The sequence below is a fragment of the Cervus elaphus genome, chromosome 14, assembly GCF_910594005.1.
Source record: "Cervus elaphus chromosome 14, mCerEla1.1, whole genome shotgun sequence".
NCBI lineage: Eukaryota > Metazoa > Chordata > Mammalia > Artiodactyla > Cervidae > Cervus > Cervus elaphus.
In genome coordinates, this window is record NC_057828.1 from 47,694,318 (window position 1) to 47,710,407 (window position 16,090).

At 43.6% G+C, this 16,090-nt stretch overlaps 1 protein-coding gene across 9 annotated transcripts in view; it reads right to left on the reverse strand.

Annotated features, from left to right (window-relative positions):
- The window catches only part of LOC122707548 (calmodulin-binding transcription activator 1), a 659,030-nt gene that overhangs the window by 16,495 nt on the left and 626,445 nt on the right, over positions 1-16,090 (reverse strand). For 3 of the 9 annotated variants that reach the window (XM_043923109.1, XM_043923110.1, XM_043923118.1), the window contains 10 exons: positions 12,579-12,775; positions 12,125-12,203; positions 11,558-11,873; positions 10,606-11,132; positions 7,589-7,776; positions 6,859-7,105; positions 5,704-5,775; positions 4,173-4,193; positions 2,397-2,590; positions 873-947 (listed from right to left, as the gene is read on the reverse strand). In XM_043923109.1, the coding sequence (XP_043779044.1) occupies positions 873-947; positions 2,397-2,590; positions 4,173-4,193; positions 5,704-5,775; positions 6,859-7,105; positions 7,589-7,776; positions 10,606-11,132; positions 11,558-11,873; positions 12,125-12,203; positions 12,579-12,775 (1,916 nt within the window). The remainder of the gene's footprint in view (positions 1-872; positions 948-2,396; positions 2,591-4,172; positions 4,194-5,703; positions 5,776-6,858; positions 7,106-7,588; positions 7,777-10,605; positions 11,133-11,557; positions 11,874-12,124; positions 12,204-12,578; positions 12,776-16,090) is intronic. The other 6 variants (XM_043923113.1, XM_043923114.1, XM_043923115.1 and 3 more) reach the window with 3 other exon arrangements.

Below are 16,090 nucleotides of genomic sequence, written 5' to 3' on the forward strand. Positions count from 1 at the left end.
CTGAGGAGTCACACTACACCCAGAAAGCTTGGGCTCTGGGTACAATTAAATGGGAAGAAATCAGACATTAAAGAGCTTGCTTTCAAGTTTGGGTCTGTGAACTGCATGGCTCCTGATGGATGGAAAAACAACAAAACCATGTGGAGAGTCGTCTGAACACAGCTCAGACGGCCAGTGTCACAGAAGTGAGGACAGAACATTAACCCATGTAAAGAAAACAAACACGCGGTTCACCGGCCCCTGAAATCTGAGTCAAGGACCCAGTCTTCACCAAGGCATCTCAAGCTCGGGAAAACAGAGCGAAAGGTTTAGCTCTCAAGGTGCCTGTCCTTTCTTGCCCAGTTTCCTTCCAACCACCTCTCCTGTTTCCCGTCACAGAATACTGGGAATTGATCGGTTGATGGAGGGTGTTAGGCCTGACACCACCAGCAGAGGGCACAAGTTATCCAGTGGAAACTACATCAGAAAACTTGGTACTAGTGATTTCCCATCCTTTCCTTCAGAAGAGAAACTTTTGTCTTTTCTGTTTGGACACACATTAGCACAGTAAGGGTTTAGAGTGAAGAGCACACTGCTGAAGAAAAATCTGGAATGAAAAGCTAGTCAGCTAAGTTCTCCTCGAACCAAAACAGAAAAACACTGGCACGATCCCTGTGACTCAATACACACACAGCATCGTCTGGAACAGAGAGCAGGGTTCTCACGACTCTGTCCCTAGATAAAGAGTTCTGTTATCCTGGTGTCATTTTAGCCTGATTATTTGTGGGGCGAGGGGTTGGTTAGCTTCACCTAGGAGTTTATGAGTGGTTAAGGCAATGTGGGTGATTTCATTCTTCTAGATGACGAAAATGTCAAAATGAGGGTAAATGTACCTGTGGCGACAACGGCGTAGAAACCTCATTATTTTTCGAGCAGCCTGGTCCTGCTTTTTGGTTAGCAAACTGCTCCTGAAAAAGCCAGAATATGAATTACTGTCACGAGAACGGTGCTGTGAAGTTCCGTGTGTGAAAGCTAAAAGCAAGTCAGTGGTGCGAGAGAACTTTTGACCCAACAGTTCATGTAGCAAATCCAACAGCACAAGCCTGTCTCACTGATTTGAGTCTGAGCATCACTGGGAGAGATGGAATGAGGGGAGTACAAATGCTTTCACCACTCAAAGGGAGACAACGGAAGGACTGAAAATAAGATATCCTGTTACTACTCCTCAAGTCTTTATAAGCTCGATTTGTTGAAAATGGAATTAGACAGACACTCATTTGCCTGTGTTTGGGCTGTTCTCAGTTAAGACATTCATTCTCTCTTTGGGCTATTATTTTAAGACTTTTTTTTTTTTTTTATGTGGACCATTTTTAAATTCTTTATTGAATTTGTTCAATAAAGAACCTAAGAGCTGACTCATTGGAAAAGACACTGGTGCTAGGAAAGATTGAAGGCAAAAGGAGAAGGGGGCAGCAGAGGATAGCATCACCAACTCAATGGGCATGAACCTGAGCAAACTCTGAGAGACAGTGAAAGACAGAGGAGCCGGGTGGGCTGCAGGCCATGGAGTCGCAAAGAGTAGGACACAACTTAGCGACTGAACAACAACAAATTGAACTGGTTACCCCTACTGCTTCTACTTTATGGGTTTTTTTTTTTTTTTTTTGGCTGCAAGGCATGTGGGATCTTAGCTCGCTCACCAGGGAATCGAACCCGTACCCCCTGCATTGGAAGGTGAAGTTTTTAACTACTGGACCACCAGGAAGTCCCTGGGCTACTGTTTTCTAAACTTTGGTCACTGTATTTTCTAGTGCTAAAACTCTTTATGACTCTCTACAAAATGGAATAGCTCAGCTCTACTTACTTTTCCAAGGTCTTGGGTCTCGTGTCACCCGCGCACTGTGTGCTAAGTCCTGTCCAACTCTATGCGACCCCTGGACTGCAGCCCGCCAGGCTCCTCTGTCCATGGGATTCTCCAGGCAGGAATACTAGAGAGGGTTGTCATTTCCTCCCCCAGGAGATCTTTCTGACCCAGGGATCGAACCCACATCTCTTTTGTCTCCTGCACTGGCAGGCAGGTTCTTTACTACTGCGCCACCTGGGCGGCCCCAGTTGACTATATTAGGGTGCCACCTTTCTGAGTAGGAACTGTGGTCCTTGCAGGTTCTGATACAAATTAAAACCTGATGGGGCATCAGAATGATTGGGCGGGGAGTGGAGAGAGACAGAAGGAGCTAAATGGACCAAACTGGGCAAAGGGCACAGGTGTAACTACGGTAACACAGCCTCTAGACTGCTCTGGGAGGAAATCACTGAAGGATGCTTTGCTCCCTGTGCAGACAGACCCGCACATCGGCAAGGGGCTGCTCTTTTGCCCGAGTCGGGCTTCTCCTGGCTGCCACCCGATCTCCACCCACCTGAGCTTCTGCTGTACGATGACTGCTGTCCGGCGCGCCTGCCGTCTCTTGCCACACTTCTTATAACTCCGGTAGAACTTCTGGATCAGCACAGCGGCACGCCGGCTCTGCTGGAATTTTTTTTGTTCATAGTAACTCCGGAATTTGCTCTGGATCAGGATGGCAGCCTGGGTCATCTTTTTGTAAAGTGCATACTGTGGGGGCACAAGGAGAAGCAGAGCAGTAACAAGGGGAGCCACACAGGTGGGCTGTCCTCCGAGCCGCCCGGGTGAGGACGGCAAGAAGGAAAACTACTTTTCTCTTTCTTTTCGTGTTCTGTTCTGGTTTTCATCATAAAACAGGCAAATGAGGCTTCTTTCCACCTACCTTTCCAAAAGGCAAAATGTTACTTTAAGAGTCGCCTTCAGACAATGCACTGCTTTAAATGTGTTTTCCCCCACCTCAAATATCAAAACTGCTTACCCTTCTTGCAAAAAAGTTTTAACAGCAGTAAATTGAGACATTTGAGTTGAAAAAACATATTTAGGAATTAAAATTTAATGATTTTGTTTGTTTGTTTTTTGCTTTGGCCAAAGCTGCTTGGCAGGTGGGATCTTAGTTCCCAACCAGTGATTGAACCCGTGCCCCCTGCATTAGCAGTGTGGAGTCTTAATCTCTGGACCACCAGGGAAGTTCCAGGAAAACTTTACATGTTGAAGATGAATATTTCCTATCCAATTTGGAAACATTTTTAATTAATCCTTTTTGGATGCTTCCCAATTCCTGCCAAACACAAATCCACTTAGCAGGCAGCATCTGACTTCTAACTAGCAGTTCCACACGACATATTTCTGAGTTACAAGGTCCCAAATACAAGGCTTATCATGAAACGCTGACACCTTTAAGCCACTTTAACCTGCAAAAGATTAATGCTCGTCAGACCAACACAGGGGTAAAGCATGAAACCTGGAAGGTGGCCCCAGAGCCGGGGACCACTTAGGAGCCAGTCCCTGCGCCCTCCGGCCAGCCTGCCACAGAGATGGAAAGTGAGGCACGAAGGCATGCTCAGGGAGAATGAGTCCTCTTCCCTGCCAGGCACGAAAAACGCAGAGTTCTGCAGATGTTAGCAGAGGCTCTGTCCAGATTGCTAACCACTTAGACTCTGGCTCCAGGGACCAGAAGTCACAAGCGAGGGCTCTGCTCACAAGAAGCCAACTTACCATGAGAGGGACAAGTGCTCCTCAGAACACCCCTGTGCCTAAGCTAAGTCTCTCTCTGCGTGTAGGAGGTAGAGTGAGGGGCAAAAACTGACTTCTCAAAAGGTTCCAGGCATAGGGCCCTGCTGCAAGAACCCTCTTGAGTCTTATCTGATCCACTTGACATTTTCATCTGGCCCAAAGTCTTTCAAGACAAGGGCGCTGCATCCCACAGTGTCTCCATGACCTTGGCCTGCATGCTCTGCATGGTCAGAACCTTGCAGACACAGCGCAGCACAATGGGAAGCAGGTAAATTTCCTCGGTGGCTCACTGGGTTCACAGTAATTATCTTGGATGGATTGCTTAGATGGGACACTGGCCAAGAAAATGTCCAAAGACTGCTTGCTGAAACCCACTCCAACAGCATAACCACGTGGTCCCCAGAGGATAGATGTGCTGTGGTGAGGTGGCTGGGTGAGGGGGGGATATGCCTACTGAATGACCGTGCCATCCTAATGGCCCCTTCTTGTGGTTGGTGATGGGTGTGAGGTTTGTGACTCTGGTGGAATGGTTTGTGAGAGGACTAGGATGTGTCATTACCTTCAAGGCTATCCATGTCAGCTTGGGGGAGAAACAGAAAATACAAGATTAATGTTAGATTGCTGAATAGAAGGAAATGAAAAACCAGAATCAGAACCAATGAAATGCCCAACCAAAGAAAGAAAGAAAAAAAGGCAATCTGACTATATTCATACCTTTCATCTTCCAAAATACTTGTCTTATATTTGCCAGTATTTTTTTTAAAATGCCTTCCATCTTTCTGGTTGTAGCCAACACTTCTTTGGGTGGAGATTAAAAAAAAACACAACTAACAAACTCACATTTTGGAATCAACTCCTGCTGTAATCAAAGACTTGAAACTCTGATTCTGAGTATCGCTCTTGCTAAAAAGAAATCCTCTCGCCAAACAAAAGCCAGGATGGTTCCCAACAGGGACTGTGGTGTCAGCGTTTACACAATAAACCTTCATTTTCTGGGATCATGAACTCAACTGGCTATAAGCTGAAGACACTCCCCCCTTTCCCTTCACAATTAAGGCTTAATCCTAGAGAAACCTGAGAAAGTGGCAATCCACATGAGGCATCAAACAAATCTTAGAAATAATAGAACAGAATCCTGATATTCTGTGTGGCTGGTATCTACCTCAGCATTTATTATTCCTTAAACAAAAGTGTAAGACCTACCAAAAGCACAACCTAAAAAATGGCTCTACTAATAGGACTGAACTTTACTGTATGAACCAGTCAAAACGCAATTCGGCACTTTTTAATATCACTATCTAGGTGGTTAGAAAGGTCTAATGTTTACTTAATCTCTCTGAGTCTCAGCTTCTTCACCTGCCAAATGGAAATAAAATTGTTTACTTCAGATATTTTTGTAAGGAGAAAATGAAATGATGAGTCTGAAAGATCTAAGGTATATTAGGCGTTCTCTGAACAATTCCCTTCCTGTCTGATGGGAGCTCTGTGACCCTGCAGGTCATTTCACAAGCAGTAATACTGAACGAAAGAGTAATTCAGGTGCTCCTCTTACAACGCTTAACTAAGGAATGCTCAGTGTAAGATATTCTGGGCTTCTTTCCATTTTCAAAGATTTTTTTACAATTCTTCATTTTACACTGGGTAAGAAGAAGCCAAAAAGGAAAAGTGGCTGAAGGTTATGTGATGTGTATGATTCAAGGTCAATGATAACAACCAGCATTTACCTTCTCCCATCACCATACCAAACCTCCTCAAGCTCTTTAATTACTAATGAGCTTATAGGCAAAATGACTCACACAGAGTCTCACTTCAGACCCAATATCAGACCAACATTGCAGGAAGTGATACCACTAAGAGGTCAACAGTCCAAACAAAAATTATTTTGTGGCAGTAGCTGCAGACAGTTTTTTTGTTTGTTTTTCCTTTTTTTCCCTCTTTTGGAACATTTTCCTCCAGTCTTTAACCAAGATGACTCGAAGCCAGTCTTTGGGTCAGGCATCGGATGCCGTGCTCTCGGCCAAACATCACACAGGACTCCCCATGCCTGTTAGGATGCTGTGTGGGTAGGACACATTCACAAGCTGGCTCACCTGTTTATATTTTCTGTAACAACGCTGAATGACAGCTGCCGCCACTTCCTGCTGCTCCCGTAAGGGTCGGCCCTTCAGGGGAAAGCAAGGCAAGAAAAGAAAAAATGATACAGTATAAGAAATGCAGCTTTCCCATGACCTCAATGGAATGACCACTCATTTCATTGACTGTCTCAGAACTGAGACCTGAGGTTTACCAAAATATGACAAGCTAATGTCAGGATAAATTAAGAAAAATGAATTTACAGAATACCTTCTGACTATTCTGGCTTCTAAACAGAACTATCATATTTGGATGTTAGGAGGATTAAACAACAGTCGAAGGATTTAAAGAACTAGGTATTGTGCTATTTGTCTTTATAAGTTGTTGCTCTGCTCTGTCCTTCCTAAGACAACACTAAGTCCTCTACTTCTGGGTCAAAGACTGATGGCTTATAACACCTCCCTCTTGTTGTTGCTTAGTTGCTAAGACATGTTTGACTTTGCAGCATGATGGACTATAGCATGCTAGGCTTCCCTGTCCTTCACTATCTCTCAGATTTTGCTCAGACTCATGTCCAGGGAGGTCAAAGACTCCTCTGAGAAACTGTGGAAGGCTCTGGACCTTGCCCACCAAAAACACACATACAGACACTTCACCATAAAATTTTAGGAGTTCATGGGCAGCCAACAATCAGTCTCCAGGCCTCCAGCCAGAAACCCTCACTCCAGGTCATACATTCCTTGTGGCAGCGATGTCAACTTTGTATTAACTAAATAATGGATATCTATTATTACTCTGACAGTAAGTTCAGATGGTAATAACCATCGCATTACTGGTTAGTTTTATTCCACTAAAGTTTCTGACAATTCTTAATAATCTCATGTGACCTAATTGTAGAATCTTTATTTCAAATTATAAACTCAGAAATAAAAAGAAATGGCATATATTTTAGTTTGAATGAGTCTGACTTTTCCCTGATCACAAGAGGACTCTGTTGTCTGTTTTTTTGTTTTTTGTTTTTTTTTAAGAAGTTCTTTATTTTTGGCTGCAAAGCATGTGAGATCTTAGTTCCCTGACCAGGGATTTGAACCCTCGCCCCTCTGCAGTGATTAGGATAGAGTCTTAACCACTGGATCACCAGGGAAGTTCCTAGGACTCTTGTTGTCTTTTACCTTGTATTTCCGGAAAGCTGTCTGGACAAGCCTGGCCGCCTCGTAGAGCTCTCTCTGTTCGTGATCAGACAGGGTCAGCTGAGCAAATTCATTCTCCACCTTCTCACTGGTGGATGCACTCAGGAACTCAGACCAGTCTGCTGCAGAGGGAAGGCTGGGCTTCTCAAAAGTTATTTCACTGACTGGTGAGCCTACAGGGCTCAGGCTGGTATTAGAAGAAGGGGTGAGAGGCTCATTATATGCACTTCTGAAACAAAAGAAGACATGAGGGAGAGAGGCTGGTGATTGGTCTGCAGGATTCATCACACACTGGTCAAAGAGACAAGATGGTACCCACTGTGGATCATGAAGGATACACCTCTACTCAGTCCAGAGAGATGCTAAGGAGACTCCGGGTGTCCTTCAATTAGTAACTTCATGCTGAGCACCTGTTATGAGTTCAGTACTGGGCTAAGTACTAAACCCAGTAAGTCCACTATCCAACGTGAAGCTTCGGTTGAACTGGGGAGAACATGCTATGACACGTTACACTCTGCCGTGGCAAGAAAAATCACAGCAGAGGTGAGGAAGAGAGAGGTCCTTGAAAGAGGCAATGGAATCCATCCAATGCTTCCTTCCTTCCTTGATAAGGGCATCCACTACCCAGATCTCCTCAGATCCAATGGGTCTCCTGCGCCTCCAGGTAAATCCAGGAACTTGCCCTGGGGAGAGGCCCATGGACTTTACTGACCTGATCTGGGCAGCATTTGGCAGATGGTCTACGTCAGCCAGGTAACCGGCCAGCCAGCTCATGGTACTGCTAATGGTGGCCGCGTCTGTCCTTTCCAACGCCGGGGACTCCATGGGCACAAAGTTCTCCTGCTTGATCCGCTCAGGTGTGGCTTCAATGATGTGTTCTGCCAAGGTCATCATGTTCACCTGGAACCCGGAGGTCACAGAGCACTCAGGTTAGGATGGGGCCCTAGAAGCCAGCCAGGCCTACCTCCCACCCCCTACCTGGGAAAGAGAAGTGAAGGAGGGTGAGCTTACATGTCAGTCCAGTGCCCTCTGAAATTACCTAAAGGTTTTACATGATTCACTCACATGTGCTGAAATCCCAGATCTGAGGATCTCCAAAAATCAGCTCAGTCCAAAACCTTAAGTCTTTGAGAATATCTGGCTTATGCCTACTTTCTACACTCAGCTGGGATCAACTGATTAAGGATACTAAGGCCTGGGCAGTTCTAGAGGACGTGGTCATGTAATTATAGTGATATGGCTGGTTACCTGACCACTTGTTGTTTAGCTGCTGAATCGTGTCTGACTCTTTGTGACTCCCATGGACTGCAGCCCTCCAGGCTTCTCTGTCCATGGGATTTCCCAGGCAAGAATACTGGAGTGTGTTCCCACCTGACCACTACGCTCACCCCCCTCACTTTGTCCTGCCCAGGGAACCCTAGTTTTGTAGAGAGCAGCAAAGAGCCAAAGCCCAGGGGACAGCTGGTGATTAAGATAAGCCACCCGTCCTGATCCTCTTCTGTTTCCCACCTTCCTGCACCAAGGCAGGGATCTGTGACCAGCCTCTGGACAGGGAGACTATACACAAGTCTGCTGGGAGATATGTAGGCAGAGCTTGTGCTTTTCCCGGTGAAAGGTGCCCGATGCACCTAGCTCCGCCCCTCTTCTCCTGCTCTGACCTCAGCCGAGCTTAAGAAGTCACATTATGATCATAAAGCAACAGGAGTGAAGAGAAAAGCCAAAAAGAACAGGAAAAAAAAAAATCCAGGTCCCTGATGGCATTACTGAGTCACCAAACCTCTGGACTTGTACAAGAAAAAGAAACCACATTCTTATTAAGCCACTGGAGTCAGGCTGCTGACACAAGCATCCCAAAATAAATTCCTAACATACATTTAGGAATCCTCACAATGAGTCTAGAGTAGATCTATTCGATTAGAATCAGAGATACGAGCTTGGTTTTAAGTTTTCTTGCACATCTCTTGAAGTTGGAAGTTGAAATACAGCAGTTTTTAAGTGAACTGAAAATGTTCAGAAATGATCTATACAAAGATGATTAAATGCTTATCTTACAACATGCGTGAACGTCACAAATATTATGCTGACTGAAAGAAGCCAGACACAGAATGTAATGGTTTATGATTCTATTTATATAACATTTCAAGAAGCAAAATTCTAGGGGAGGGAAATCAGATCCATAGGGCTGGAATGGGGGCAGAGGTTGACCACAAAGGGGCACAGGGAACTTCTGTGGGGAGAAGGAAGTGTTCTAAACGGGACTTTTGAGATGACTGTGAATTTTGTGCAAACTCACAAACATTCATTATGTTGAACACTTAAAATAAATGAATTTATGGTGTGTAAGTTATACCCCAATAAAACTGTTAAAAAATACTTATCTTGGGTAATTTTCGATATTGTCAACAAAGAATTGTAACAGGAATACAAATGAAAACATTTAGGGAAGAAATATCACAGCTTTTCTTCTCCTCCTACATTGACCGTCTTGATTGGTGACTCAAACAGGAGGAAGTAAGTCCTACCTTGATTCTTTTCCCATGAAAATATTAAAAAGTGGAATTTCTGGAGACTAAAGGTTATAACTATCTGTAATCACTCCTCTCCCAAATTCTCTATTTCATAAAACTGGGTTAGTATAAGAACACCTTAACATTGTAAGTGCAATACTCTGAGATACCAAGTAGATGATTTCTTAGTGTGACACCTACAAAAGGCAATGAAATTTAAATGACTTTAGGGCTTTTTATTCAAATGACATTGGAATTTTATTAAAATTCCCCTTGGGTTCTAATATATGAGCAGTTTTCACAAATGCGCTTGGATATCTCAGAACAATGATATGTATATTTACCATGTGTATTCAAACATCTACATAATTATACAATCATATATTAAGTATATATACTAAATCAAACTTTCTAATTGTATTGTCAATTTTTTTCATTTTCTCTTCACATGTACCTCAGCTGACAACTTTTGAGATAGTTGCGTTAGTGTCATACTATGATTGTGGTTCTGGTACCACATTTCTTTGTATTTATTTGCTTTAATATTTAGAAACTACGTTGTTAGGTGCACAATGGTTCATTATGGTCATATCTTTTTGATAAATTGTATATATGTAATATTTGCCTTAATTATACTTTTTGTCTTTTTTCTTTTTATACTCTTCTGCCTGTTACATCTTCACCTGTCACTTCATTTTCATCCTTTCTGCTTCATTTTAATTCTGTCTTTTACAAATAGTATATAATACACTTTGCTTCCTTTTCTTTTTATCCAGTCTGAGAATCTTTTAATAGAATTAACAGTTTCCAGAGTGGGAATGACTCATGTTTGAACATATTCCTATAATATTACGTTTCAGAGTATTATTTTTGTTGTTGCTTTTTTTCCTTATTACCAATTTCTGAATTTTTCCCAAGTGAGCCAAAATTTCTACCCCTCCCTTTAAGTGACTTAGAAACCCTGAGCCTGTTTTAACACTATCTACTAACTTGACATTTCTAATAAGCATATTTCAGTCCCTGGTTTTCAGGCCCAGTTCAGAATGTTTGATTCATGAGTGGCCCAAATGAAGAAGACAGTCCACTAGTCTTATACATAAGCCCAGACTTTGAATCAGTCACTGGTGAGAAAATAACAAGACCTCTAGGAAACTGGCAGTAAAGATCAAGGAAGTGCGGGTGGACGGGCCAGCCCCTGCAAGCTTACCTTCTCCACGCTCACCTGTATGTCATCCACGGGCTGTGGGCACTCCTCACCCTCTGTGCCATCACGGTAAGACCCCAGCTCGGCGTTCACCACCTCTCTGTTAGCCATCATCAAGACACTCATGGGTTCCCGTGGACGCACCTGTGAAGGTGTTGCATCCTTGCCTACACTGGTCCCCTTCGGATTTCCAGTCACCTGTACTGTAGACACACCAATGTAAAGATCTTTGGGGTTCCATTTTACTACCGGCTGGGATGCAGAGGCGTGGAGGAATCCTGCAGTCTCTGGAGTGGGAGGGGAGATCTCCCGGCTGTAGTCCCTCAATCCTTCACTGGGGCTGATTGTCTCGGGGACAGGCTGCTTAGAACTAGGGCTTTGCTTCCTGATATTTGGCTGTTCCAGACTCAGTGCAGTGGACAGCAGCTTCTCCTGCCTTGCCTGGAAGTACTCGGGGTTCAATTTATGCTTTTTGGGAGCTGGATAATCTTTGTGGCTCTCACTGCTGTAGTAATTAGAGGGTTCAGACCGAGGTCTTCTCAGCTCTGAAAAGTACAGTAGAAAGGACAGTCAGGACAGATGGTACAGTGAGGAATGCTAAAGAATTAACATGTTCTCTATGCCTGAGAGACACAGAGTGCAAAGCCAGAACTCAAGACGCATACCTAACGTTTACTTATTCCCCAGCAGTATATACTGTATTCAAATAATCCTCCTCCAAAATTTGTAGTTCTTTCTCACATTAACATAGTTTTTTTTTTTCCCCACAGTTTTAGGGGTGGGATGGGCGAACAGGGTTGGGGGAAGCACTGGGCATTCTAACAGCTAAAAGGAAAACTAGAAACACTGAAAAGAAAACCCCAAACCCTTAAATGTACGTGAACATCCTACAGCCTTTTCCGAGGGTAGGGGCATGACAACAAAAGGGGAATCCGCCAAGTGCTGAGATGTCACCATTTAGGACTCTCACCTGGGTTGGTACTTGCGATGACAGTGACCCCTTTGGGTATTTCTGGGGAGTTGATGGCTTCGCTGTGCCACTGGCTCACCCAGCTCTCCGTGCTGGGCTCGTCGCCTGAAGGACAGTGAACTCTGGGGTTCTGTCCCAGCTGAGCCTGCTCATCCCTCTGCAGGTGCTCCAGACACTCTGCTAACTTCACGTGACCCCGCGACCTGGCAATTCCCAAAGGCAGCCTTCCTAGAGAGTCTGGAATAGAGATGGCCCGACGGTCCCACTTGTACAGCACGACAGCTGCTTCCAAGTGCCCGAGAGCACACGCCCACATCTAAAAAAACAGAGAGAGAGTGCACTTCCTCAATATGAGTTAAAAAAAAAAATCCTATTTGACTTCTGCCACTGCTGCCAATTGACAAATTGGTCCTTGGCAGCAATCTCAACGGTGCCATAAAACATTTCCGTTACAAAGTGGCTCCGATATATGTCATGTATTAACAAGGGTGAACACAAAGGGAGCCAGGCATATCCCTATGCCAGCCCAGAAGAACAGTTTGGGGAACAAATGAACCCATTTCTTACCAGAGGAGTACAGGAGAAGTGGTCCACATTCAAGGGGTCGACCTCCAGTTCCAAGTCAATGCTGTCTGCATGCTTTGTGCTGGAACAGAGAGCATCACAGGTTACTGCACAGAGAATCAAAGTTAAAAAATACCACAACATTATAAAACCCACAGAGATGAAACCAAAGCGGGCAGCCAACATTCCTGATGGGAAGAAACAAAGTCCCGGGTTTCCTAGGTGGTTTGGATGCTCTGTTCTGCCAGGAGCCAGGAGGAAATGAAAAGTCCAAAGTTTACTTTAGCATCTCGCTCAGTACTTCTTGGGCAGAAGTTCACAGAACTTTGTGGAACTGTCCTCAGAGAGACTCCTTTGCTGTGAGGATCCCATCCTCCCTGAATGGCCAGATTTCCGTCCACTAGTGGACACACTAAGAGAAGTGCCTCCTGATGGGTGAGGAGGACACCGGCCTTACCGCCACTTGATGAGGGTCTGGATGAGGGTAGCGTAACCCTGGGCAGCGGCCAGGTGGAGGAGGGTCATCCCACGGAAAGTCTTTGAGTGGATCAGATGCTTGGACTTTGCCCAGCAGGCTCGGCTCATCATCTTCTCACACACGACAACCACGCGGCTCTCGAAGCAGCTGCCCAGCGTCCCGGGGCCGGACGCGCACTGCAATGAGACAGCATGTGTTCCAATGACTGGAGGCCCAAAGGCCCACCACCATGTCAGCCTTCAGATGCCAGAGGGGGGAGAAACTCTTTGTGATTAGCAACTGAAAACAGGAAGCATAGAACTGAAGATAAGGAGACATCATGAAAGGGAGACAGAACATGCTGAGCCCAGCTTAGCGGTACACCCACAGCCAGGCACACAGGAATCTTCCACAACTCTACGGGCATCAGAGTCTGTTACTGCAGCTGACAGTGTGATTGTGAACTCCGTGCTGATCCAGTCAGGGAAAGCATATACTATGAAACAACAAACAAAAATGTGGCCTAGCCTCTCGGGTGATGTAATTAAACACTGTAGACAGGAAACCGGCAGAGGAAAGCGAAGCAGGTAACTTTCTTAATGCTTCTAGGGAAGTGGGGTTAAGGGGGTGCTGCCTGGACCACTGACTCCCCAGCTCCTTCTGGAGAAGAACTGTCACTTGGGGATTTTTCTCCCTAAAGAAGAACTTTAAAATATCCAATGATATATTTGCAACTGCATGGATGGACCTTACAGGCATTCAGTGAAATAAGTCAGAGAGAAAGACAGGTATATAATGTATACAATGTATGTCACTTATATGTGGAATCTTAAACAAAAACCAAACACACATACACAGAAAGCCTTCTTGACTTCATGGATCCTGAGAACAGACTAATAGTTACATGCAGAGGTGCAGGGTAGGAGGTGGGAAAAATAGTGAAGGAGTCAAAAGATGCAAACTTTCAGTTATCAAATGAATAAGTCCTGGGGATGTCATGTACAGTATGGCAGCTAAAGTACATAACACTGAACTACATATTTGAAAGTTGCTAACACAGCATATCTTAAAGGTTCTCATCACAAGGAAAAAAATTATAAGTGTGATGACAGAAGTTAACTAGGCTTATCATGGTGATCATCTGGCAATGTACACAAATGCTTAATCATTTTGTTGCACACCTGAAACTAATATGATGTTATATGTCAACTATAGCTCAATTGAAAAAATAAATTTAAAAAATCCAGGAATAATCCAGTCCTTTATAGAAAGCAAAAAAGAGACTGGGGAAGGCATTAGAGACTTCCAAATTCAAGTGTTATTACAGTACTAACAACAACAGAGGCACATGGGAAAGAGAAATTCACTCATTTTAGCCACCTGGCTTTCTTCTCTTCGTTGTAGGGAAGTTGTACAAGAAGAAAAATAAAATCAAAGTTAGTAACCTCAACAGTTTATCTGAGTCTCTGTGATAGGTTTTTTTTTTTTAATGAAATTTTATTCAGAATCCCCAGCATCTAAACAAATGACATTTTACTAGCCTCAAATACCATCTGTATTTGTCTATAATATTTTCTTTTTAAAAATTTTTTATTGGGGTGTATATTTTATTGGGGTATATTTTATTGTTTTACAATGTGGCATTAGCTTCTGCTGTACTGCAAAGTGAATCATCTGTATGTTTTTATATATATATATATATATATATATCCCCTCTGTGACAATTTTATGTTTCACACCCTCTCTCCCAAACAAATGGCACTCTGATCCAATTCTAATTTCTGGTGTTTTTTAAAGATTTTTTTTTGATGTGGACTATTTAAGTCTTTATTGAATTTGTTTCAATGTTGCTTCTGTTTTATTGTTTTGGTTTTTTGGCCGAGAGGCATGTGGGATCTTAGTTTCTTGACCAGGGATCAAACCTGCACCCCCTGCAGTGGAAGGTGAAGTCTTAACCACTGGACCACCAGGGAGGTCCTGTCTCTGGTCATTATTTTAAGTTATTTTGTCCAGTAACGAACCCCATGAAATACTGTTGTTCCTCACCGTTTGTTTTTTTTTAATGTGGAAAACAGACGCCTGTAAAAAATTTTTTAAATACCCAGAAAACAGCTATAATGTCACCCTCACTAGAAATGTCATGACATGTTAGAGGAATGTAGTCAGGCAACCCTGACCTGCTGCAGAATGGCCTTGACTCAAAAGACCGAGGCAGGGCTGCTCTGTATATACCAGGCAGACGCATTCGGGGCACGTGGAAGTCACCAGGTAAGGAACAAAAGGAATTTTTTTTTTTTTTTTTTGCATTAACAAGACCAGCTACATCTCTATCACATAAAGTGGAGAGATATTCCTTGACGCCAACTTAAACTGATGAAAGAGTATTCAGTAGCAGTTAATATGGGATCAAATAACAGGCCAGGGGCCAAACAACTGATCTATACAATGGACATTACACTCCAGTCCCTTTCTGTAGCCTTTGCCAGTGAAAGAAAAAGGGCTTTGTGGGACTCTCTTATTTTAGCCATGAGATACATAGTAAACAATGTTTACTTCTTTTTATAAAACAGTTGTATCAGGTGGACAAGAAGCCTTAATATTTTACTTTGTGCCAAGTCTTTCCTTATCCATTGATTTCTGAAGACAGGTGAGAAATAAGAAAATTTTCCAAAATAGGTTGATATTTTTGGGAGGGTGGTGGTACCTTATGCTTTGTTTTCATCTATTACTAAAAATATTACTAACACTTTGACATTACAAGTCTCATAAAACTCAAAATGTTCACTTAAAAATGTGAGCGTTCAGGGAAAATCATCATCTTGAAGGGAAAGAAGGAGAATTAGGTAATGACTCATTGGGGAAGGTGATAAACCCCATCGGTCCCTCTACCTTTATTCTAGAGTCTCCTGGGAAAAAAAAAATGTCTACCTAGCAGACTCTCCCAAAATGAAGCTCCTACAAGAAATTGATATAAAACTCTGAAGACTACCAGGACTCTAGTATTTGGTGATTTCCCTGTACCTGACAACACTAATTCATCCCTCATGGAATTGATGAAAAAAGCATCTGTGACAGTGACAGAATGTATAACGTTGTTCTATTGTTCTCTACTGAAAAAGCACAAACACAGTTTCTCTGCGCCCTGTTCCGATTGAACTCCCGGAGTTTATAAAAGTCTTATGAATTACTGAATTCAATTACGGTTTCTATTTATACTTAAGATAGAGATAGAACACAAGATACAAAATAGGTTCTAACTGGACTCTGAGCCCAGCAGATCTGAGTCATCGTTTGGCCTCTGTCCTGTCGCTGGATGCCCTCCCTCCTGCTGGCAGGTAACTGCAGTGACTTCTGAGATCAGTAGGTGATTTAAAGCTTAGGAAGGTGAACAACTGAGAAGGCCCGCAGTCCAAGGCTTCTTCCCTGTTGAACAGACTTAACTACCCAGAAGCACAAGGACTACAAGCACCCGGCCCTGCCTTTCGCCTCATCCAGGAAGCACGCCAGCAGAA